This window comes from Peromyscus maniculatus, chromosome 2, assembly GCF_049852395.1.
Source record: "Peromyscus maniculatus bairdii isolate BWxNUB_F1_BW_parent chromosome 2, HU_Pman_BW_mat_3.1, whole genome shotgun sequence".
Classification (NCBI taxonomy): domain Eukaryota; kingdom Metazoa; phylum Chordata; class Mammalia; order Rodentia; family Cricetidae; genus Peromyscus; species Peromyscus maniculatus.
This window is the reverse complement of record NC_134853.1, coordinates 134,958,331-134,984,183: the sequence shown is the minus strand read 5'-3', so window position 1 is coordinate 134,984,183 and position 25,853 is coordinate 134,958,331. Positions and strand designations below refer to the sequence as shown.

Genomic DNA, 25,853 nt, shown 5'->3' with positions numbered 1-25,853 from the left:
AGCTACCTGAATAGCACAGAAGTAAGATCTCTAGTGACCACAGCTCTGTCCTCTAACCCAGGCTGCATTGCCGCCGCTGTGTAAACAGCCGCCAGGTCTGGCCACCCCCTGATGGTTCTGACTGCACTTCAGATCTGGCTCAGTGGAACCACAGCACAGATAAACGGGGGCTCCAGGATGAGGTACTCCAGGCTGCCTGGGATGCTTCATCTCCAGCCATCACCTTCGTCTTCCACCAGCGTTCTCATGAGGAGCAGCGCGGTCTCCACTGATAACCAGCTGGTCTGGATGTAGTGGTCAGAGGAAGGATACTGGGGGAGGGGCTTCTTGGCCTCATGAGGCTCTGCTCAGTTTTGTTTCCTGGGAGAAAATCATCAAGGAGGGCTATATGATGTTTGCCCAAAATTTATTTTATAAGAAAAACTTTTTTGGTTTTTTTTAAAAAAAAAAAAGAAAGAAAGGAATAAAGGCATGAAAGGGACTGAGGCCCAGGAATAGATTGGTAAGCCCGGGAGGAGGCCTGGTGGTGGGCATTCCTATGCTTCTCTAAAGGCTGAGTGCCTGCTTGAGGAAGGAGGCAGGTAACCCTAGGGCAGGGGTAGGAGGCTTTCCTCAGTGAAGATAATGATCTATAATTCCTGGCCTGGGGTTCCCAGGGTACTGAGTAAGTGGCTTTAGCCTCTGAACTTAGCTGTGGGAATGCCTTTGCTGGGCCTCATCAGGGCCTCCAAGACCTCAGTACAAGGGAAGATGGGGCGGGGGGGGGGGGGGGACCCAAAAAACAAAACCAAACAAACAAAAAACCAGACAAAGTGGCAGAAGGAGAATGACAGAATCAGTGGTTGGGGATTCTGGGCAGCCCATGCCTCAGCCCCTGCAAGCTGATGGTACTGAGGGTGGGCCTGTGAGGTATGGGCCCCATCACATGGTGCTGACATAATCTGCAAAGGCCTGGGATGAGTCCCATGAGTCGCTAACCACATGGCAGGTAGCCCGGAGCCGCCGGATTGCTTCTCTTGCTGTGACTGCATCCTGGTCCAGCCAGTTCTGGAAGAGGCGTAGGTGACCAAAGGCTCCACGGCCCCAGCGCTCCAGTCGCTTGGCAAACTCCAGAAGCCCATCTGGCTTGATGCAGTTGGAACTGGCAGGGATGAGGTGGATTAGTTATCCAGGAAGCAATTAGGCTTTTGTCTATATCCCTTTCTCCCATCCCTTCTCTCCCCAATCCTTGGCATACCTGATATCCAGCTGACAGAGAGAAGAGGAAGAATCCTCTGAGAAAACATCTGCTAGGGCCAACAGGCCAGCATTCCCTGGAGAGAGGGAGGAGGACACTCATTACCTCCATCCACGAGGAGGGGAACAAGGGTATCTATCCTATCCCAGCTCCATCTTGGGAAAACCCTAGTCCTAGCAGTTCTGAAGACCTAGTACTCAAATACTTATATTGCTACCACAGCCTTCTCAGTGCAGTAGTCAATACCTTTACCCCAAAAGTATATAGTCAAAGGCCTGGTTCCTTCCTCCCTCCCTCTCCAGGGTCTGGTTCCCACCCAGGCGGTTCCCTGGTAGTCGAAGGCCCTTCAGTGTCGAGTTGCCCTTCATAGCAGCGACCATCTCAGGAAGAAACTGGGTTGGGCGTTTCTCAAACAGACGGCAGAAGGAGAAGGTAATCTCTGTCAAGCGAAAAAAGAATATTGGGATGAGAAGTAGGGCTGGGGCTGTCCCTCCTGCCCCAGGTGCTCCTACAAGGTGTGGGAACATTTTATACAGACCTGAAAAAGAAGAAGAATCTGTAAAGCCCCAAGAAGTGTTGGAACTCAATTCAAATAAGATACTGAGCCTAAATGTTTGCTGGGAGGAGCATCTCTGCGTGGGCAATTTTTTTATCCACTTCCCCCTCTCTAGCCACTGATCCCTTTGCAGGGGTGGAGATTAGTTACAGAGGTGATACCTGAAGGCAGCGTGCCACAGTAGCACATTTCTCCCCACTATTTTTGTTTGGTTTTTTGAGATAGAGTTTCTCTGTGTAATTGCTTTGGCTGTCCTGGAACTCTATGGTAGACCGGGCTGGCCTCGAACTCACCTTGAACTCAGACATCCTGCCTCTGCTGGGATTAAAGGCGTGTACCACCACTTCCCTACCCTCTCTCCACTATCTCATTTTGTTTTTTAAAAATTGAACCCACCCAGGGTGCTATCACCATTTCTGCCAGCCCTTACAAGACAAAGCAAAGTGAGGTACTAATAAAAATGGGGTAAATGCCCATGTTTGGAGAGGAACTGAGTTTGGGACATTAGAAGGAAGGTTACACAGGTTCTATGTACTTACAGTCAAGGATGATATTAAGACTAGGGGAAGAAGAGGAGTTTGCACACTGAGAAAGTAGCAGAGCTACAGTGAGGACACAGGAATGCTCAGGTTCTGAATTAGGAGTTTACAGTGAGGACACAGGAATGCTCAGGTTCTAGATTAGGAGCTTACCTTGAAGGGTCAGATTCTGTAGCAAAAAGAGCACCTCACTCTGACAGTCTGCAAGATTCATATCATGGAAACTCAGCCTCTTCAGAGATAGGTTGTATTCTGGATAGGAGGCAGAAGCCATGAGCAGTGAGGCTTAGTTTTCCCAGGGAACAATGGTAGGTCCTTACCTACTCTCCTTTACCATTCCTACCTTTGAGTGTTTGCAACACAAGCCCAAAATCCTGGGGAGAGGCAAAGGTGGCACTGTCCAGTGACAGCTGCTGTAGAGAACCTGAGGCCTTCAGAACCGAGCAGAGCAGTGGGGCTGGCTGAGCTCCCCGTGGAAATCCCATCTCCAATTGCTCTAGGCAGTTTTCTGTATATGATAGGAAAAGGAAATTCCAATTAGTCTGTACTTCACTTAAAAATACATATGTAGGGTGGCGATGGTGCACGCCTTTTAATTCAGGACAACCAGGGCTACACAGAGAAACTGTGTCTCACAAAAACAAGATATATATTTTGTATGTATACCACTACTGGGAGGTCAAGAAAAAACCTTCAGGTGTTTATTCTACCATGTGGGTTCCAGGGGTTACACTGGGCTTTCGGGTGTGATGGCAAGTGCTTTTCTATGCTGAGCCATCTCACTGGCCCTCTGCTTCTATACAGAGTAGACTCATTAGGAAGGTGGTTTGTTTTTATCCTGCTGTGTGTCAGGCTTTATGTCGAGTTCAAGAAATGGACCATTAAATATAAAATCTTGTCTTTGCACTCAAGCAAATAAAAGTATGCAGGGGTAGATGGTGTGGGTGGTAAGTGTGAAAACCTGAGTTTGGATCCCTAGAACCTATGTAAATGGCAAGTCTGTGATGGCCCACACCCCAAATGCCAGCACTGGACAAGTGGAGACTGCTGTCCTGGAACTCGCTATGTAGACCAGGCTGGCTTTGAACTCACAGGGATCTATCTGTTTCCGCCTCCCCAGTGCTGGGATTAAAGGCATGTGCCACCACCACCTGCCTTTTTAACTTTTATTTTTTTGGTTGTTCCCTGATTTCTACAATCACACACTTTTTTGGTTGTTCCCTGATTTCTACAATCACACACTTTTTTGGTTGTTCCCTGATTTCTACAATCAAACACACACACACACACACACACACAGCTGTCCCGATTTCCACAGTGAAACATGCATGAAAACATACACATACAACAAAATTCTTAAGAGGTGGAGAAAGGATAGAGGAAGACACCCAATGTCAACCTGTGGCCTCCACATACATGTACACATGCACACACACACAGATAGCAAATGCATAGTGCTGCAAGAGGAGACATAATTGGAAATAGAAACATAAAGCAGGGCCACTGAATCTACTTTAAAAATGATCTGTTTAGATCCCCTTTCTGGAGACAGCTATCTTGGTCATGTTCATAGCAGTCCTGAGATCTGTCTCAACAGGTTCTTTTAAAGAATGGCAGCTTGTAAAGGACAAACATGACAATAACAGCAGGACTGAGTAGAATAATCTACAGTTGAAGTTCCCTACCTCTCCCCAGCCAAACACAACTGTACATGTCACTGGAGATGTGTATGTGCTTTACCTGGTATTTCCTCATCCCCAATTATGTGGCTAGGGGGCCCAGCATTCTCCGGTACAGCAGGGTTGTCCCTCTGGCTGGGGTGATCAACACGAATAGACAGGACCCGCAGCAGAGGAAGGGCTCGTACAATGGCGCGAGTCAACTCCAGGATGGGCAGTGGTGAGAACAGGTCACTGAGATGCAGGGCACGGAGGCGGCATCCAGCCTGGCCTGACAGGGCCCGCAGGCTGTCCAGCAGGCGGAAGATATTAGAGCCCAGGCCTATGGCAAAAAAGATTAAGTTACTTACAGATGTGGGAAATATTCAGTGAAAGGCTCTATATTTCTATTGATTACTACTAAGTCTTGAGCTTTGGATCATGTTATCAGATTTTTAGTTTTGAGATAAGGCTTCAGACTTTACACTTCCTGCCTCTTTCTTCAAGGCTGGGGTCATGGCTGTGCAACACCATACCTGGCTGTGATCGTATATGTTTGAAATTTGTATCAATTACTCATCCATTCTCTCCTTTTCCTCAGGTAACTAGCAAATTGCTATCTGTTGTAGGGGCTTTGTACTCATAGGATGTGGTTATGCTAGTAATTGTAGACCCAGAAAGCTACACAGGTATCTACCTATAGATTCTAAGTAGTTTCCTAAAGATGCATGGCCTTGAAGGAAATTTTAGGTAAGTGGGTACTATCTAGGAGATATTAACTCATGAGTGGGAAGTGTCTCAGGACATAGCTCTAGAGTCATGTACTGGGGCCAGCATTTAGGAAGTCTTGAAAACTAAACTGTAGAGAGCTTGATCTTATAGGTCATGGAGTGTACTTGTAAACTGAGAAGTAAGTATATTGTAAGAATGGCAGAAAAAAATTTACAGACTGGATGAATATTAGGTCAGTGGTAGAGCATGTGCCTAATGTGTTTGAGTACTTGAGTTTGATATAATAGGAAAGAAACAAAAGAACCATTTCCCACAGAATTAATACAAAGAATCTAAAAAGGTAACTCCTAGGAACCAAGTACTATTCCTTGAATTGTGTAAGCTAATGTTCATTTATTCACCCAACTAATCCCCACCCACCCACCGAAGACAGCTCTGTGTAGCCCTGCCTGTCCTGGAACTCAGAGATCCACTTGCCTCTGCCTCCCAAGTGACAGTGTTAAAGGCATGCACCACCACCGCTCAGCTCATCCAACTATCAACATTTTTTTCCTCCCCTAGACACAAGGAGCACAGTGTTCTTGCCCATATAGCTGATAAAAATGTAATAGGAATCAAGGATACAAGAGTACAATTGATATGTGAAAAGATGTATACTGAAAAATCTGACTTCCCAATTCAGATTTTTTTTGTTCTTGCTTTTCAAGACAGGGTTTTTCTGTGTAGCCCTGGCTGTCCTCCAACTCAGAGATCTGCCTCCCCAATGTTGGGGATTAAAGGCATGCACCACCACTATCTGGCTCCCAATTCAGTTTTAAAGACTATAAAGGAAATAAGGAGAAGAAAATATGGGAAAACAAAACAAAAAACGACAGTCAAGAGCTCTCCGAAGACTGAGCAACAGGCTCCAAACTGGAATACATGGTGTATAAAGCATGAAGGGTCAAGCACGAGTGCACATAAACAGTTCTGTCAAATCAGGAGGCATGGTGGCCCATGTCTGTAATCCTATGTGGGAGACCGAGACAGGATTGTGAGTGTGAGGGCAGCCTAGGTTATGTAGGAAGGCCAGGTGTGTGTGTGTCATGTTTTTCCAAACTAAATATGTTGACAATGCTGGACTTAAACTCCAGATCTTCCTGCCTCCACTTTCTGAGTACCACCATGCTTAGCCTATAAAAGGCTTTGAATAAACAAAAGGATCAAACTACATGTTTAAAAGAATATATGTGTGGTGCAACCAATGGGTTGTATGAAGGACTGCTGAAATTAAGTCAATAGAGGAGTAGTAATAACCTGAATTAAGGACACAGATATAAATGGATTTGGAAGATGTAAAAGAAGGGCTTAGAGACTAAATATTGGAAGAGACAGAATCTTGGTTTCTTTGGGCAACTGAATCAAGTTGTGATGCCTTTGAGAGGAAGGGGATCAGTATAGTGATAGTGTATCCAAGTTGGAAATGAGTTGGAAGGGTGACTTCTAGTAGTAAGTTAAATAAACAGATCTAGTTATTCAGGAAAAAGATAAGGCTAATGTCTTCAGCCAAGGGAAGTGGGGAGGGTCTTAGCATCAGTGGCCATCAAAGCTACAGGCATAGATATAATTGTCTAGAAAAGGTGATAAAGTGGAAGAGTTCTGAGAAACTGATGATTAGGAGGAGAAACTGATTGAGGTAATGAAGTATGTCAGAAAAATAGGGTTTTTGTTTTTGTCTTTCCTTTTTTTAAACAGGGTTTGTCTATGTAGCCCTGGTTATCCTGGAATTCACTATATAGACCACAAACTGGCCTCAAATTCACAGATCTATCTACCTCAGCCTCCCAAGTATTGGGATTAAATGTGTCCACCGCCACACCCAGCTTAGGAAGAAATAGAATGTAATTATGAGGACTGGAAAAGTACATGTGAAATGTAGTAAGGAGGACCTCAATGACCTACACTCTCCTCTGTGTACTGGTGAAGGCATAAGTGAGCCTGAGTGGAGCAGTAAAGATGACTATATCTTTTTTTCTAGAGCTGAGGATGGAACTCAGGGCTAAATCCCCAAGCCTAAGATGACTATATCTTGAGAAGAGAGGGAAATGGAATGTTGGTGGAGACCTGATTTAATGTTTGGGCAGTAAGAGAAGCAGTAGAAAGAAGGCAAGTAGTATAGTGCTTTTAGAAGACTGGAATTTAAACTCAACTTAATCTGGGCTTGAATACTGGCTCTACAGTGTGCTAAGCAGAGTTATCCAGGGCAAGTCAATTGTTATCTTAAGTTGATGTTAAAAAATTAATATTTCGAGAATATTTAATGTCAGATATAGCCCAAGTATATGAAAATTAAAGCATTTGAGAAAAAAGTCATCCTAGAAAAGGAAGTATAGATTTAGAGTATGGGGAATTAGTTAGCTTCAGATAAGGCTGTATCTCATTGATGTGAAGAAGAAAAAGATTAACTCAGAAGTAGGCTAGTTGAAGGAGTTCATGTATGACATTTTCTTGGTGTGGTCATTTACTAAATAAAGGAGAATTTGGAACTGGCAGATTAGAATGGGAGTTGATGTTGCACATATAATGAAAGGTATTAGGAGGCTGATGGCCATGAATGGTACATCTGTATGTTTTCTGTAATAGTACTTACAACTTAGGTAGTTTCAGCCAGATGGTACATTTTGTTGACAGTGTATGATCAAGTGGATAAGGACAGAAGACCATCTTGTAGGTTTGCTGTTCTGGTTTTTGCCCTCTTTTAAAACTTGAGTAGTTGCTTTGATGTGACTGGTGTGATACAAATCCAGAGCCCTGGCTAGGTCTGGCTTGCCCCCTGTATCTAGCTGATGTCTCAGCCCCTCTAGAAGCCTTTCTCTAACATTAACAGTGTGCCAATGTTTTTTGTGTTTACCTCTTGCCTCTGTGAACATATCCACCTCCCTGATCATACTCCCCACCCTGGATTAGGCACAGTGCTGCTGAGAGATCCAAGCCCAGACTGGTTCCTTCAGATGCTCACCATTGTAGGAAAGTGTAAGGCTCTCCAGTGATACCCAGGAGCTCAGCAGGTGGCACAGTGTCAGAGCCGCCTCTGTGGAGAGTGGAACTGTGAACAGCTCCAAGGTGGAAATGCTGCGGAATCGCTGGGATGCCTCCAGTGCTGGGAGCCCCAAACAGCTGGGATCTGATCCATCCAGAGCTCCACAAGCTACTTCCCCAATCTCCATCTCTTCACCATCCTCTTTCTCACCAGCCACAATAAAAACAAAGTCATACAGGTCTTCAGACTCTGCACCAGACCCCTGACGGGTGCGGGCACCCTTCTTCCCTGCAGCTCGTTTGAAACGCTTTAAGGGCTTAGGCTGAGAGGCTGAGCTAGCTGGAGCCCGTTTGGATGATGTGGAAGAGGAGGCAGAGGAGGTGGCAGCTGGAGCAGAGGATGGCTGCTTAGTGCCAGAAGCCTCATAAGAGGTGGCTGGAGGGTACAACTCCCTCTTCGAGTCTGTCCCGCCGATTGCCAGGCTTTCTTGTGTGCTGCGGCGTGTTACGCGAGTGGTAGGTACAGCCCTGGGCATCTGCTTGACTTCACTCTTCCGTCGGGTGGCCATTAGTGCTGCAGCACATCGCTCTGCTGCATCCCGCCGAGGCCGGCGTGAGCCTAGCAATAAGGACCCTTCATCTCGGGATGGGGCCCGGCCTCGGGAGGCTTCACCACAGAGGCGGCAAGGCAAGCTACCAGGGCCTGGCTGCCAAAAGCCAGCACTCATGGTGAGGATAAGGATGAAAAGGGCTGACTCAGGCACAGGCCAGGAGTACAGCGACACTTGGCTAACAGCTCCATGATGAATGAGCTGATGCAACAGCTGTCGGAGTGACTGCTGAGCAGCCACATCCGAGAACAGCAGGTGCCGGAACTTGAGGGTGTGCAGAGAACTTGCCAGGGTCTCGAGAACCCTGCGGTTTGGCTCAGCAACAAGCTCAGTTGCTCCCTGCAGCATATTGCAGATGGTGAGCTGTCGAACATGGCGGGAGCTGTGCAGGAGAGGTGAGAAACGCTGATCACAAAGTCGCTTATCAGAAGACACATCAATGGTTCCACGTAGAACATGGGAAAAGAAGGCTTCCATAAACTTGGCTCGCCAACAAGTCACACTCTAAAAGCAAAGAAAACGCCGACATTTGTCAAATGCCCTCTTGGTTTCTTTCCAGTAACAAGTACTTTCTGAGTACTCACTGAGCTAGGCATCAGTCAAAGTAAATTACACAAATCAAATAAGCAAGGGACACCAACAGATGAAGGAACATATTTTAGTTCTTTCTGTAGGCAAATGTATAGTGCTCCTTGTCTGACAAATAATTTTTATGTATGCCTGTATATACAGGTATTGAGAGGCTAGAGGTTGTAGTTCAGCATCATTCCTCAGGTGCTGTCTACCTTTCTTTGGTAAGATGCTCTTGGGTTGAGGCTTGCCAAGTAGGTTAGGATGCCAGGCCATCAAGCTCAAGAGCTCTGTTTCCTCCCCAGCACTGGGATTAAAAGTATGCACCAATGGAACTGGTGTGGTGGTGAATGCCTTTAATCCCAGCACTTGTGAGGCAGAAGCAGGTCTGGTCTACATAACTACAGGACAGCCAAGACTATGTAGAGAAACAATGTTCAGAAAAAAAAAAGTTGTGTGTGTGTGTGTGTGTGTGGCTATAGGGATGGCTCAGCAGTTGGGAGCATTTAGCTGCTCTTGGCAGAGGACTCAGGTTCAGTTCCCAGTACCTGCATGATGGCTCACAGCCAACTGTAACTCCTGTTTCAGGGAATCCAATGTCCCTGGCTCATGTGGTTACATACGCGCAAGTAAAACTTTGTTCTTTGTTTTAAAGCACCACTACACCTAGCTTTTGTGTATTCATGCACATTGAGGCCAAATGAGTTGATGTATGAGGAAGATGCTCTTAGTGTTTGTTGTGTCAGGCTAGGGGTCCTGGGAGCTAGTAATTCTCTCGTCTACCAGTTTGGGGGTATGCACTGGGATTACAAATAACTATGTTGCCTGGCTTTTATATGGGTTCTGGGGATCCAAATAGGTCATCAGCATATTACTGAGTCAGCCCCCTTTTAAGGGGTTTCTGGGGATCAGACTTATGCTTGCAAGGCACTTTACTGACTGAGCTATTCCCCAGGCCTAACAGTCTTTTTTTTTTTTAAAGTTTCATGCATATTAAATGATTTCTGAAACATGCTTTAGGACATTTCTATCTAGTGTGTAAACATCTGGGCATGAATGAAGAGCGTACTGGATCCTCTGGAGTTGGAGCTGCAGGAGCCTTTTTTAGGAGGTCATGTTGGGCCAATGGACCCAGTTGAAATCACAATCTTGTGAGTGCTGGGGATCAAACCCAGGGACCTGCATAGGGCAATCAATTGCTGTATTACTGACGTCCCCTAGCTAAAATAAAAACCTAAACCTGGCCGGGCGGTGGTGGTACACGCCTTTAATTCCAGCACTCGAGAGGCAGAGGCAGGCGGATCTCTGTGAGTTCCAGGAAAGGCACAAAGCTACACAGAGAAACCCTGTCTCGAAGAAAAAAAAAAAAAAAAAAAAAAAAAAAAGCAAAAACCTAAACCTGGAGAGAGAAGTACATAAATTATCACTGGTTACATACATGTTCGTTTTGTGTGTGTGTGTGTGTGTGTGTGTGTGTGTGTGTTCTTGTGGCTGCCAAAAGTTGATACTGGATGTCTTTGATGCTTTCCTTCAGTTTGTTAAGATAGGGTCTCACTTGAACCCAGAGTTGATTTGACCAATTTAGCAAGCATAGTTTGGGGAACCTGCTTCTAGGTTGGAATTATAGTCAAGTGCCATGCCCACTCAGCATTTACATGGGCACTGGGGACTCCAACTCCATTCCTGAACACTTGTGCATCAAGGACTTCTACCTGCTAAGCTGTCTCCTTTTTCTATAGTGTCTTACAACTAAGTAATACTCCTTTAAATTCCTGAACATTTGATTCCAGAGCTTCATCTCAACTTACTGTTTTAGCATACCAGCTTTGTTCAGACCGGAATCATCTCATGCCTAACCACTTAATTAACTTTTTGATGGTTCATTTTCCAAATTACTTTGCAGGATGATAAATCAATGTTTTCCTACTACACAGAAATTAAAAGTTTTCCAGGCTGACAGCAGAGCTCTCCTGCTCTCTTCTACAAGAGTTCTGCTAACCTGAAGCTTTCTTCACATGAATATTTTTCCCTGGCTAAATCCATCTCCCTAACCCAAGCCTTTCTTCCTTTCTTTTTTTGGTTTATTTTGAGACAGGGTTTCCCTGTGTAGTTTTGGTGCCTGTCCTGGGTCTTGATCTGTAGATCAGGCTGGCCTTAAACTCACAGAGATCCGCCAGGCTCTCCCTCCCGTGTGCTGGGATTAAAGGTGTGTACCATCGCCACCCAGCCACCCAAGCCTTTCATACACGTGTCCTTTGAGACATCTGTTAGGAATGTTCTCCACTGGTAACTCAGTTTCACAAAGAACTTGCTATCATCCCCTGAGGCTGTTGCTTGTTAGAGATACACCAACTATCAAGCCTTGAGAAGATGGCATGCCCCATGATATTTAATTTCGGCCTGTGTCAAAAAGATTAGACATTTCTGGGTACAGGAATCACTTCTTAGGTTTGTTTTCTCCAAGGTAGGTTATTCGATGGGAGTGGGAATTCATCAGACTATTTTGATATATTAAAAACTGAAGGGAACAGATTTTCAATATTTGGTGCACATCAGAATTTCCTATAGAGTTGTTTTCTTCCATCACTCTCCCAAAATGCATGTCAGACAGCTTCCCAGAATTGGTGAATCTACATGTGACATCTGAAACAAGGTCCAAACATCTTTATTTTATTTTATTTTTTGGTTTTTTGAGACAGAGTTTCTCTGTGTAGCTTTGGAGCCTTTCTTAGAACTCACTCTGCAGCCCAGGCTGACCTCGAACTCAGAGATCCACCTGCCTCTGCGCCCCACCCTCACCCCCCCAAGTGCTGGGATTAAAGGTGTGCCCAGCTTCAAACATATTTATTTTTAAAACTGTTCCCCTAAGTGATTCTAATGTTTACCAGAGATTAGGAAGGGCTGCCGCACTCTGAAAGACACTAAGCCTCAGAGTTTACTGTTTGTTTTCTTTTCTTTCATGGTTAGAAGTTTTAGAGTTGTGGGGAGGGGGAAGTCCATGTGCTATATATGTGTGTGTAGGTCAGAGGACAACTTCAGTGGCACTTTCAACTCTATGTAGGTTCTGGAGCTCTAAGTCAGTTGCCAGGGGTGTCAGGCAAGTAACTTTACTCTGAAGAATCCTACAAGCCCTGGAAAGTTTGTTTTATACACAGGGTCTCGTGACCTTGTATTGCTCCTACTGCCTCTTGTGAGTGTTGGAACTACAGGTATGTGCCACCACACCCAGCTCAAGGCCCTACTATCCTTTCCTAAGGTGTATTAATTGGTCTGCTGGCTTCAGTGCAGGCTCCAATTCTCATTTGCACACTTGATCTCTCTCTTCTAAGGTGTAGAGAATCTATCACCTGCTTTATGGTGAAGACTGTTACATGAATCAAATAAGATGAAGAAAGTGTTACTGCCACAGCAGCTGATTATTAATCAGAACGGGCAATACAACAAAACACTTCCCTTTGATCCTTAACCTACCTATCTCAATCTTCCCTACCAGAGCAACACCCTCAATTCCAATCAGGAGGTATCCAGGCCCTAGTATCCTCAAGCAAGTCTGGCCTTCTTGTCCTAGTTTCTGCCTTCAGTGGTAATATTTAAGAGTGATTTCATGCTTGAGTCAACCTACATGTCTTGTTCACCTGCATAAGGACACTGGGGAAGCAGGAAAACTTAGCTGGGAACCAAACCTCTCTTCCTCTACCTTAGAATACTAAGTACTGAATGCCCAAGGCCTAGTGCATGTTAGACAACACATTTCTAACTTTTATGTGTATGGGTACTTTGTTTGTGTGTATATCTGTACACCTCACACTGGCCTGGTTTTGAAGAGTCAGGAAGAGCCACCATATGGATGCTAGAAACTGAACTTGGGTCCTCTGGGGGGAAAAAAAAATCAACAAGTGCCCTTAGACAACACTTTTAAGATGGACCATTCTTCTACCCTCTGCTTAGTTTTGAGTGATAGCAAAGGATGTTCTTGAGTCCTTCAGAGTCTCACTAGCTCTTTCCCTACACATTGTTGGCCCACATTCAGCTTTTTGTTTTTAGGACAATGTCTTGCTATGTAGCTCAAGCTTATCTCAATTCTGCCTCAGCATCCTGGGATTATAGGCATGTACCAAGATAGTTTAATATGCATAGTCCTAAAATAGTGAAGCTGGGCATGGTGGCATAATTTAATCCCAGCACTAGGGAGACAGAGACAGGCAAATCTCTTGAGTTTCAGGCTAGACAGAACTATATATAATGAGACCTTGTCTCAAAGTAAGAAGTTGCAAGCAACTTCAGTAAGTTTTCAACTTTACAGGTAAGTTAAAAGACTATGAAAAAATCTATACAAGATTGTGATCTAAGTTATTGTGGCTGTTTCTGTATGAGGAACATGTAGGTGAGATAACTAAAAGCTGAACTTTCAGACCTGCTAATGAAAGCGTAACACCTCAAATGTGATAATTGCATAAACGCATGAGACAACTAATAGAAACAAGTACTCCAGAGCCAAGTTGCTTCAAGCTAGGTCTATCATTTACTAATTATAACCTTTGGGAAGACCTCATTCTACCTATTTATAACAATTTTACCAAGAGTCATTGTGAAGGTTAAATATATAAACTTATAATGGTTATCTCAATGACTTCTCACGAATTCTTACACAAGTAGAAGTTATTTTATTCCACTGCTACCTTTTAGATTACATGCAAGAAAATCAATGTTGAAAAAATACCTGAGAAATCTAGTCCAAGTAACTCCTTTTGTGGACTATAGCACAATACAAACTGAATTAAACACCCTCTTGCATGGGCGTAGTGGAAATGATGCATTGCTAATTAAGATGGCTTTTTCCCACCTTGGTCTGTCTTCCATGAGCTGGCAGCTAGGCACCAATAGAGGTGGAAATAGGTGTACAAATGAGGGAAGGCTAAATACGTCTTTGTTAGCATCAATAGATGCTCACAGATATTGTCCATTTTACTTCTGCGTGCAACTTTTTTGTTTTGCTGTTGTTAAGAAAGGGTCTGTAGGGCCAGGCAGTGGTGGTGCACACCTTTAGTCCAGCAGTCAGGAGGCAGAGGCAGGCATGTTTCTGATTTCAAGACCAGCCTGGACTACAGAGCGAGATCCAGGACAGGCACCAAAACTACACAGAGAAACCTTGTGTGTGTTGGGGGGGGGGGGGTTGTAGTCAGGCATGGTGTATGCCTTTATATAATCCCAGCACTCAGGAGGCAGAGGCAGGTGGATCTCTGAGTTCAAGGCCAGCCTGGTTTACAAATTGGTTCCAGGACAGCCAGGGCTACCTGGACAGAGAAACCTTGTCATCAGAGAGAGAGAGGGGGGACTTGTAGTTTGTTACCAGGGCTGGCCTCAAGACTACTAGTTGTAAATGACTTTGAATTCCTTATCTCCCTACTTCCACCTCTTTGTAGGTATTACTAGTAATGCTTTTATTGCCATCCCCAGTTTTCTCCCTCTCTACATGTTTTGTAACATGTATGGGTGTTTTGTCTGCATTTATGTTTCTTTGCACAGTGCCTGAGGAAGTAAAAGGATATCAGATCCCTGGGACTAGAGTTACAGCTTTTAAGATACCATGTGCATGTTGGGGGCTGAACGTGGGTCTTCTGGAAGAAAGGCCAGGATTCTCAACCACTGAGGCATCTCTGCACCCTCAAAAGCCCCACTTTAATTTGGCTTTCTGACTCTGTCTTCACTCTCACAATGATTTTTTGCTCAATAAGCAAAGCACACCCGATACTGTCATGAACACATTTAGCACACCAGGAACTACCATAGGCTGGTCCTATTGATATATGTGTATTTTGGACAATCTCATAAGGGCTTTATTCATTCATAGCATGAATTCCTTGATGTCAGCCTGGACACATACCATGTTCCCCAGCTTTCTTTGTATAAAGGTAAAGGATCCTATCTCTAGGGGTTCAGGACGACCTAGTTTTGTTAGAAGTTGTACAAAATATGTTAAATGCTGGACTATTCCAAATCCTTGAAAGAGGAAAAAAGGCAGTTTTTCTGATGGCCAACTCTGGAGTATGTGTATAATGTTACATATTTGTTTTTATGACATTGAGACAATTGTGAACATTATACCATACATTTAAATGTTTTTATTTTATTCTTTCAAGATGTAGCTTTGCACCACCATACCTAACAACATATTTTTAGGATGATTTTGTTTGAAGATACAGATGTAACAGTTCCTCTATTATTGACTATTTTCCTGTTCTAGAGATGGAACCCGGGACTCTGCACATGCTAAGATAGTGCTCTACCACTAAGCCAAACCTTTAGTCTTATGAATATTTAAATTGTTTCTAGTGTTTTTGATATTAAAACTTGAAATAAATCTTCATGATTATGTCAACTTCTACAGGCTATGAATTCCAAGAAGCAGAATTACAAACAAACCACCACCAGAGGCCAGACCGAGGAGCTCTTTAATACCAGCAGTCAGGGGACAAAGGCCCATGGAGCTCTGTGAGTTTGAGATCAGTCTGGCCTTCAGAAAGAGACCTTGTCCCACAGTAAAACAGTGCTTCATGATTTTATGTCTATGAAGGATCCATGCTAATCTGTATTACTCCAATTTTAGTATACTTGTTGCTGAAGTAAGTATAAGAAGTAGAATTTCTAGTTAAAGAATTTGAACATTTCAAAGGCTCTTGACTTACATAACTAGATTGCCCACTAAAGAGTTTTAACAGGGCCAAGTGTATTGGTACAAGCCTCCCAGCACTTGGGAGGCAGAAACAGGATGATCTCTGTGAGCTTGGTAGAGCCAGCCTGGTCCACTTAGCAAGTTCTTAGCCATCCAGGGATATACAGAAGACCCTGCCTCAGTAAATAAATAAATGCCTGGCGGTGGCCCATGCCTTTAATCCTAGCACTCAGGAGGTAGAGGTAGGTGAATCTATGTGAGTTTGAGGCCAGCCTTGAATACAAAGTGAGTTCTACGACAGCCAGGACTGTTACACAGAGAAACCCTGTCTCAAAATAAGGCTCATCCCTGCCCAGAGTGGTAGCCAAAGGATTTGTGGTCTATTTCCCTATGCACACAGGTATCTTTCTAAGATGCATTCAGAATCTTCAGGACAAGATAAATAAGTGGATGAATGAAGAAAGATGTTGTGATAGTTTTTTTTTTTTAACCAATAAAACATTAAAGCATAAGTTCCAGGCATCTCTGGTTGATCCTAAGAATGACATTTGTAATAAAGGGGGGATGTTTACAAACATGAGGTATAATTTTACTTTCCCACATATTATGTTTTTTACTAAACTGAAGTTTTTCTTCTTCTTTTTAAGACAAAATTTCTTTTGTGTAGCCTTGACTGTCTCAGAACTTGCTCAGCAGACCAGGCTGGCCTCAGACTCAGAGATCCATCTGCCTCTGCCTCCTGAGTGCTGGGATTAAAGGCGTGTTCCACCACCACCCAGCTCACTGAAGTTTTTTAAAGTCAGGGTCTCAGTCTCACATAGGGAAGGTTGGCCTTGAAACGTGTTATGTAGTTAAGGATAATTTTGAACTCCTGATCTTCCTGCCTCCATAGTCCTAGTGCTGGAATTACAGTTATATGTTCTACCATGCATGGCTTTATAAAGTGCTGAAGACTGAACCCAGAACTTTGAATATGCCAGGCAAGTATTCTAGCAGCTAAACTATATTCCCATTCCCTACTGGTACTTTTTGTATTGCTGTAATGTGTCCAACTCTTTGCTCATTTTATTATATTAGGATATTCCTAATTTTCTTATTCTCTGTATCTTAAAATTTTTTTAAAAAATATTTTTATTTTATAAATAATTTAATTTTACATATCAGCCAAGATTCCCCTTCCTCCTCCCACCCCCCAATTCACTCCCCATTCCCACCTCCTCCAAGGTAAGGTCTCCCCTGGGGAGTCAGCCCAGCCTGGAAGATTCAGTTGGGGCAGGTCCAGTTCCCTCCTCCCTTCACCAAGGCTGAGCAAAGTGTCTCAGCATAGGCCCTGTTTGTGTGTCTGCCCATCCATGGAGGCCAGAAGAGGGCATCAGATCCTCTGGAGCTTCAGTTACAGGTAAGCAACCAGACATGAGAGCTGGAAACAGAACTTGGGTCTGCTGAAGAGGAGCAAGTGCTCTCAACTGCTGAACCATCTCTCCAGCTCCTTATCTTTTTGTTTTGCAAATACTGTTTCAAATGTTACCTTCCAGTTGATCATTCAAAATTCATTTATGGAGGCTGGAAATATAATAATTAAAAACAAAAATCTTGGGGCTGGAGAGATGGTTCAGTGGGTAAGAGCACTGGCTGTTCTTCTAGAGGACCAGGGTTCAATTCCCTGGTCCTCTCACATTCATGGCATCTCACAACTATCTGTAACTCTAGTTCCAGGAGATCCAAGGCTCTCTTCTGACTTCTAAACAGGTACGGCAGGCACACACACACAGATAAAAATAAATCTTAAAAAACAACTTTAAAACATATTTATGGGGGCTGGAGAGAAGGCTCAGAGGTTAAGAGCACTGGCTGTTCTTCCAGAGGTCCTGAGTTCAATTCCCAGCAACCATATGGCGGCTCACAACCATCTATAATGAGATCTGGTGCTCTCTTCTGCCATGTAGGCATACATGAAGACAGAACACTGTATACATAATAAATAAATCTTAAACAACAACAACAACAACAAAAACCATGTTTATGGTGTTGCCATTTTATGTGATTAAGCAAATCTCTCTCCCTGTCTAAATTATAGTCTTACACTTGCTAGGCAAATAGTCACTGACCTAACTGCCCAGGCCCTTATTTCCTCTTTTTTTTTTTTTTTTTTTGGTTTTTCGAGACAGGGTTTCTCTGTGTAGCTTTGCGCCTTTCCTGGGACTCACTTGGTAGCCCAGGCTGGCCTCAAACTCACAGAGATCCACCTGGCTCTGCCTCCCGAGTGCTGGGATTAAAGGCGTGCGCCACCACCGCCCGGCTCCTTATTTCCTCTTTTGGTTTTACCTGTTTAATAAATGGCATTCTATTATGAGACTACATACCAAGCTACATACTTGTTTTTAGTTGTTTTGTCCTTTGGCTTTTTAAATTTTCATCTTTAATTTACATATATTATCTAAACATAATGTAAAGGAAACATGCTCTAATTTTTCTAGATGGCTAAACAGTTGATTCTTCATTCCCTACTACTTTGTTTTCAAAATAATTATTGCGGGGCTGGAGAGATGGCTCAGAGGTTAAGAGCACCGACTGCTCTTCCAGAGGTCCTGAGTTCAATCCCCAGCAACCACATGGTGGCTCACAACCATCTGTAATGAGATCTGGCGCCCTCTTCTGTATACATAATAAATAAATAAATCTAAAAAAAAAAATAAAATAACTATTGCATCACACAGCTCTCTATATACAACAGTACTAGTTTTAAGCACTCTTTTTTTCATGAACAGTGTCCTTTGGATCTAGCATAGTGCCTAGAACTAAGCAGGAGTCAATAAGTGGCTTTTTTGTTGGTGGTGGGTTTTTTTGTTTGTTTTTGTTGTTTTTTGGTAGTGCTAGAGATTAAAATTGGTGTCTTATTCATGCTAGGCAAACATTCTTACTACTGAGCTATACATCCAAATCCTCACCAGATATTTTTAAATTATAGGTAAGATGAAGGCTATTTTTGTGCTAAAGCAGGAATCAGAAAAAGACATCTGGAATAGGTATGTACCAAATCAGAACTTCTGCCTAAGTAACTTAGATCACCCAGCCTATGCCTATCTCTGAAATGATTTGAGCCAATAAAAGTAAACAGTAATAAATCTCTAGAAACTTGAGATGTTGAATAAAGAAAGTTTTTATCCCTTGCTGGTCAGCCATACTGCAAATGAACTACTGAGAGAAAGTATGTCTCTCTATTTCTGTTTAAGAGCTCCAGTGACTTCTATCTGAATTAGTGAAAAGGATTTGACAAAAGGAGTCTTACTAACTAGAAAGAAACTCTGTTCAACTCCTCTCACACGATTCTGAGTTCCCCATATGCCTTAACATCCTTATACCAAGTTGTTATCCAGATATTTGAATACTTAGTAACAGGATGTTTATTAATTCTGAAATTAGCTTGCTTTATCACTAATAATCTTAAAGTTTCACCTTTAGATTAGCAAAAACATATTCTCTTTTAAATTCAAGTCTTATTAATTTGTAGCTCATGTTTCTTAAGTTGTCTCTTTTTCATAAATAACATCTCAGATTTCAAAGGTGACTCAAATAATGTGGCTTTAAAGTATTTTTCTCCATATCCCAGGGAAAGAGAGCCTGACTACTGCAGAACCAGGCAGGACTATGCTCTCCCTTGTTCTATACACTCACAATGAGGAGCTTCAACCATTGTTGAATAGCCCTTAATCCTTTTTATTTTTATTTTATGTGTATGGGTGTTTTGCCTACATGTATATCTATGCATCATGTGCATCCCTGGTGCTCAATGAGGCCAGAAGAGGGTGTTGGATCTCCTGGAATTGGAGTTACAGACAGCTGTGAGGTGCCTTGTAGGTGATGGGAATTGAACCTGGGTGTTCTGCAAAAATGGCCAATGCTCTTTTCTGTTGGGCTATCTCTCCAGACCCCCGCCCCCACTTAGTACTTTTTATACAGCTTTTCCTAAGCCAGATGAATGTACCAAGGCCTTGAAAACTGAATTTCTGTACTTAGCAAAGATGAGTTGATTCCTTCTGTTATTTTAATTTTTTTTTTTTTTAATTTTGCTAGTTTTGACCTCTGCACCAACTCTGTCAAATATTCAAGGAATCTTGGGTCTGCATTCCATTGTAATCACACTCTTTCCTGTGAACCCTGTAATCATGGTAAACAGGTCAATGCTAAGTGTCAAATGAGCCAAAACTTTGTGACAAATCACCTGCTCTTAGCTCCCAGATCCAATCTCTGTATTCCAATAGTTCCCAGTTTGTGTCTGTATGTTATACTTGGTTTTTACTATTCAAGATTAGCTAGAGTTCTTCTGGTACCTTAACTTACCTCCAAACTGGAAGGCCTTGTTTTCATCAGCTCATCCCAGAGTCGGCGCCAGATAGCCTGAGTGGAGAGACCTATAGGAAGAAACATCATAGTTGGCTGCCCGCTGCCCACCATGAACGAAGTACATCAGTCTTTCATATTGTTCTCTGCTTCAGAGGAGCAACACAGCTAGCTGAATAGTTAAGAGCACTGACTCTAAGGACAGATCATCTAGATCTGAATATTAATAAACTACTCTAAAGCTATATGATCATGGGCAAACTAAATTGTTTTCCTCATCTGTAAAATGTAATTAATATCTATTTCATAGGTTAAAAAAGGATTAAGTGAATAGATGAATTTCTCTGGGTAAAGTACCCAGGACTGCTTGGCCCATCAAGGTTACATAAATATTAGATGTTAATGGATCCAATGAGGAACAGCAGTTTGATAAAATAGAAAAACTAATGTTCGAAAGTTCTAATTATAGCTTGTTTGTGTTTCAAGAGTAACAGGGATGGTACACATGTGTCAAGACACTGTAGGAAATAAAAAAATAGATGTGAAGGTAGGTACTTTTTTAAAAGTTTTTTTTTTTAATGTGGTATGTGTTTTGCCTGCAAGCATATTGTATACCACATGTCTGATAGCCACAGAGACCAGAAGAGGATGTTGGATCCCTGGAACTGGAGTTATAGAAATAGTTGTGAACTGCCATGTGGGTGTTAGGACCCACACCCAGGTTCTCTCCAAGAGCAGCAAGTGCTCTTACATCACTGAGCCATCTCTAGCCATATGAAAGTGCTTTGTTGACTTTGGTTCTTTGAGACAAGGTCTCACTATGTAGCCCTGGCTGGCCTAGAACTCACTCTGTAGACCAGGCTGGTCTCAAACTCATAGAGATCCACCTGCCTCTGCCTCCCTGAGTGCTGGGATTAAAGGTGTACACAACCACACCCGGCTAAGGTGTTTTTTGAAAAGCATGTTCTAATTGGGTATCAGGTGTAAAAGTTACCTGAAGAACATCATGGTGCCTTGTTCACAACCACTGACTGAGAAAGAATAAGAAAGACACTTACCTTTTTTGAGGGCAGTTTCCTCAATCCTCTCCAAGTAATATATATTGAGCAGAGGTAAGATGCTTTGAAGTATTGGGCCTGGGAGGGCTACAAAAACCAAAACACAAAGTTTACTATCTTAAGGCAGCTGGAAATTCAGGGGAAAGGATGAGTTCAACAACTGACTTGCTGAGTGAAGCAGCACTGGGCCCTGAGTATACTCTGAGCTGGTCCCTTCCTGTGAAAGCTAAAGATAACTTTGTTCTCTAAATTCATCATACCTTAAAAACAAAAACCAGTTTTCCCCTGTATTCCGGAAGTGGAGGCTGGAGGATCAGAAATTCAAGGCTAGCCCTGACTATGAAAGTTTCCCTATTATAGTCTTTTGGGTTGCCTTTACTTATTCTTCCCCCTTGGCCTCATTACAAAAAGCAGTGCTAATCTTAAAAAAAAAAAAAGAAAGAAAAAGGAAAGGAAAGGTTAAATAATTTGTCCAATACATAATTAACTGTATGAGTCAGGATTTGTCCAACTCTAGATATAAAGTCCTTTAGTTTACTATACTCCCTCTTAGAACTAGCAAAGTTAAGAAGAACTGATATTTGTTTAGTTTGAGTCAAAATCTTATTCCAGCATTTGGGAGGCTGAGGCAGGAGGGTTATTGCAAGTTCAAGCTAACCTGAGCTATACATGAGTACCAAGCCAGACAGGCACCACATAGCAAAACCCAGACTCAATAAAACAAAATAGGGGTATGTGTATTGAAGGAGTTGTGTGAAGAGGAAATAGCTAGAAATGACTACCTCATGACATTAAAGATCACGCTTGTAATTTGTTTAACACAATACCTGTCTATTTCCTCTTCAGGAATCAGTGAATATTGGCTATTATGTTTATTCTATGAACAGCATCTCTATTCTATTAAGCTTAAGATCTTGAAGTATACCAAAGCTTCCATTCCTTGATCTATTTTTAAAAAATACTGCTTTTTAAATTATGTGTATATGTATGTGTCTATATGGAGGTATGTGCAAGTGAGTGCAGGTGCCTGCAGAGGCCAGAAGGTGCTGGGTCCATTGGAATTGGAGTTACAGGCAGTTTTAATCTGACATGGGTGCTAGGAACTCAACTCCTGTGTAAAAGGAGTACTCTATCACCACCACCCTTTTTTTGAGACAGGGTCTCTCTGTGTAACAGTCCTGGCTGTCTTGGAACTCACTGTGTAGACCAGGCTGGCCTCGAGCTCACATAGATCATCTGCCTCTGCCCTCCGAGTGCTGGGATTAAAGATGTGCACCACCACTGCCTGGCCAGCGCAGTGCCTCTTCCCCACCCTCCCATTTTAAAGACCGGGTCTCATTCCTGGCTGGCCTGTAACTTAACAATCCTGACAATCTTTCTGTCAGTCTCCTGAGTGCTGGGATTACAGGTGTGAGCCAGCACACACAGCTCTTCCTCAGTTTATTTTTTTCTTTACTTGAGGAATAACTGAATTTTGAGATCCAAGAATGTAGTGTACTTTTGTATCTATTAGGTATTCAGTGATATTCACTGGACCTGTTGAATGAGAGCGTTATTTCCCTGTGCTATTATTATACTGTCATCTGAACAGCTTCCCCTGACCTCTGTCTCTATATTCTCTGAGTCTTGCTCTTCCTGATGATATTACTCTGCTCAAAACTTTCAAAAGTTCTCTATTGAAGCTATCCATTCAAGATAAAGTTCAAAAACTGGTTTTTGTTTTTAAGGTATAATGAGTTTAGAGTACAAAAGTTATTTTTAGTTTTATAGGAATGTACTAGCTCAGAGTATACTCAGGGCCCAAGATAAAGCAGCACACCTTATTCTACTGAACTTTTCTCACTGTACTCTTGAGAGATGTGATGTGCCACAGCAGGTATTTGAGGTCAGAGGACAATCTGCAGGAGCTCTACGTTGTCAGGCTTGAATTATCTCGCGGGCTCGTTGTTTTTAAGTTTTTGTTTTTCATTCACTCTTGTGTTGCCTCTATTTACTTCCCCATCTCAGCAATGCTAGCCCGCCACCTTCGAGAAACCTTTCCCGACTGTTTTCTAGCTCACTCTGCAACTTCCCTCCAAATGGCACTGCTTGGCAGGCCTCTGAAAGTTCTCCCTGGAGCCAAGCTCTTACTGGGTGGCTGTTTACTCAATCTGGCCCACTAGAGGCTCTCCTGTCTCCTCTCCACCAGGAATAATGAAGTAATGATGAAGACACAGGAAAGACATTCCTCCAGAGCTTCCCCCTTTCCGTTCCATTCTGCTCCCCTCTGTTTAGTTATCCTCTCTCACACCCAATTCTCATCTCTTCTATCTACAAACTCTACTGTTCCTTTCTCTACTTTTTGTTTGTTTTGGTTTTCCTGACAGTTTCTCTATATAGCTTTGGCTGTCCTGGAACTCGCTCTGTAGATCAGGCTGGCCTCGAATTCATAGAGATCCGCCTGGCTCTGCCTCCTGAGTGCTGGGATTAAAGGTGTGGACCACCCCCACCTAGCTCTAGTCTTAAGAGTTCTTCTTCGCTTCTTTCTAGCTTATACCTTTTTTCCTTTTTAAATGCTTACTCTCAGCAAGCTGGAGCCTCCATATCTCTTATCTCCTCTTCTAGCCAAGATGAGTATCTCAGAATGTCCAGGCTGATGCAGGCTTCCACGTTTCCAGGACTTCTCTGAGCCTCTGCTCAGCCCCACTGAGGCCTTTCTCCCATTCACCATGGGGTCAGCCTGACCTTTTTCTTCTCAGCTTGGCACAGGGCCTCCACAATCTCCTACACTCCCACAGGGCCTGGGGACTTCTTACCCCTTTCTTCTCCCCCACCCCCCACCTACAGGAAGGCCCTTGGGCCTGCTCCGCAGTGGTAGCCTACTCAAAGCACGAAAGACCTACCTGACCACTTTGTAAGGCCTTAGAAAGTACTCTGGGGCCTCAACCCTTCAAACCAACCTCCTTATGGTTTATCAAAACCTCCCCCTCAATTCTAAAGTGACCAGGGCCTACCTTCTGGCAAAGATGTCACCACCACCCCTGGGGCCTCCTGGTGTAACATCCACCGTACATTCCAAGGCCAGGAGTTACCTCTCTCCTCCCCCACCTTCTTGCCTGACCTGTGATTTCAACCAACTTCAGCCTGACCTACTCCACCCCACCACTCTGTCAGGCCCATGGCCTCCCTCTCTTGAAGGCAGGCCTGCCTCAGAGGGCCCTAACTTTCCCTTTAACTCTCTGCTATCACTTTGTCACACCGTGGACCCTTTCTCCTTCTAAGTTGCCAGGCCGCTGGCCCGCGGTCTACGCCTACAGCAGGGCCTTCTCGAGGCCATCTGGTCGGGGCGCTGCAGGCCGCTGGCCTTAGCTGTTGAGCCTGGACCACCTCGACAGGTCCAGCCCTTGGGTACGGGCCGCTCTCGGGCCCGGAGCCTCGCTTCCCTCCCCTTCGGTCCATGGCCTCTTCCCGGGACGCGTCCTATCCCATTCGGGCTCGTCTGCGGGGATGCCCTGGCCCCTGGCCCGCCTGAGGCCTCCCGGGCCCTTCCCGCCGCCGCCCGGTCGGTCGATCCTCTTGCTGATCCTCTCCCGGCCCCTGCACTCACTTTCCACCCTTCTTCACCGCCCGGCCATGCAGGGGCCTCCGGGCTCGCTGCTCTGCAGGCGGATCGGCGCTGGTTAGCAGTGAGGTCTAGGGCGTCGGTGCGCTCCCTTCAGCTCTTGGGCCGTCAAACAGGCCACGGCGCCCCCGGCCCTGCGGCCTCTCCCCCAACCCCATCCCCTGGCTCTCCACTCGGCCGGCTCACCCCGCCCATCCATCCGCGGGGCTCGGGGAGTCTTGCTACCCGTGGGGCAGCCCGCCGACAGCCGAGGCCCTGGGCCGTCAGTTTAGGTGGCTCCGGGCCTGGCCTCCTGGCCTCAGGCCGGGCCTGCCAATTTCGGCCCCTGCCCCGAGGCGGCCGGGCCATCCCTGCCCGTCGGTTCGACATCCGAGACTCCTCGGTCCAGTCCGGCCCGGCCCAGTGTCAGTTCGGGGCCCGCGGCTCCGGCCTGCCAGTCCAGCCCCTGTCGCTAGGGCCCTGCCAGCTCTGCCCCACACCGGGCCTTCTGGCCTCGCCCCCCGCGCCCCCCGCGGCAAGCCGCGGTTCGGGTCCACTCGCTCATCTGGTCTCCGTCTGCACTCTGTCCAGCCCTGTCAGTCAGGGAATTCATGCCCCGACCCAAGAATCGGACTTCCAGTGCCCCGGGCTGGGCCTTGCCCCGGGCCTCTCGGCCTCGCCCCCCGCGCCCCCTAGCCGCTGGGCCGCCCCCGCTCGCTGCTGGAGGTAGCCCCTCACTCCGCGACTTACCCCACACCCCGCTCTCCAGAACCCCCATATGGGCGCTCACTGCCCGCCCGCACAGCTCGAACAGGGCGGGGGGAGCGCTGGGGCCCGAGGCCGAGCTCTTCGCTGGCGCCGCCTCCCGGGACGTGGCCTCCATGGTCGTTGCCGCCGCTACCTCACAGAACCAGCAACTCCGGGCGCGCCAGGCCTCGGGCGCCGCCATCTTGGGGAGGTGCGCGAGCCCGAGAATGGCACACGCGGACCGCCATCTTGAAGAGGTCAGGCTCTTAGGACCGCTCCATAAGAGATATGGGTAAGAACGGTATCTACACTAAGAGAAGGTCAAATACGTTAGCGAATATTTCAAGTGTCGTAGGAAATACTACTTGATAAAAGACTGCATGTCAATACATGTGGGCCGGGAGTAACCAAAAGGATGTTTTTTAGTAAATCCTTCGCAGGCTTATCTACCAGCTCCCCCTAGCTCCTGCCATTAGCGAGTAGTACAGGCCAATCTGTGCATGTGTTCCAGACTACGATGGGTATGCCGCACT

At 44.8% G+C, this 25,853-nt stretch overlaps 2 protein-coding genes across 5 annotated transcripts in view; one reads left to right on the top strand and one right to left on the bottom strand.

The window, feature by feature from the left end:
- Positions 1-486, top strand: part of Rad54l (RAD54 like) — a 35,193-nt gene extending 34,707 nt beyond the window's left edge. The window contains exon 18 of the mRNA XM_042271636.2: positions 62-486. Coding sequence (XP_042127570.1) covers positions 62-272 — 211 coding nt within the window. The 3' untranslated portion in view covers positions 273-486. The remainder of the gene's footprint in view (positions 1-61) is intronic.
- Lrrc41 (leucine rich repeat containing 41) lies at positions 390-25,850 on the bottom strand. 4 transcript variants are annotated; one of them, XM_076564832.1, is made up of 11 exons: positions 25,711-25,850; positions 25,324-25,630; positions 20,994-21,080; positions 19,936-20,006; positions 7,721-8,855; positions 4,073-4,333; positions 2,676-2,840; positions 2,486-2,584; positions 1,554-1,676; positions 1,238-1,313; positions 390-1,141 (listed from the first exon to the last, which is right to left on the bottom strand). In XM_076564832.1, exons 2-11 carry the CDS (start codon positions 25,520-25,522, stop codon positions 922-924), a joined length of 2,436 nt encoding a protein of 811 aa, XP_076420947.1. In that variant the 5' UTR covers positions 25,523-25,630; positions 25,711-25,850; the 3' UTR covers positions 390-921. The 4 variants fall into 4 exon arrangements, with proteins under 4 accessions (XP_076420947.1, XP_006986651.1, XP_076420948.1 ...); XM_006986589.4 differs by having other exon boundaries at positions 25,324-25,822; XM_076564833.1 differs by lacking the exons at positions 25,324-25,630; positions 25,711-25,850 and adding an exon at positions 24,580-24,712.
- Positions 25,851-25,853: the final 3 nt, after the last annotated feature.

Coding starts and splice junctions, on each gene's coding strand:
- Lrrc41 (XM_076564832.1), bottom strand. CDS start 25,522: ATGGCGGCGCCCGAGGCCTGGCGCGCCCGGAGTTGCTGGTTCTGTGAG. Junction 21,081..25,323: donor TCTGGAGAGCGGGGTGTGGG/GTAAGTCGCGGA, acceptor TGGTTTTTGTAG/CCCTCCCAGGCCCAATACTT. Junction 1,677..2,485: donor ACAGAATCTGACCCTTCAAG/GTAAGCTCCTAA, acceptor TTCGCTTGACAG/AGATTACCTTCTCCTTCTGC.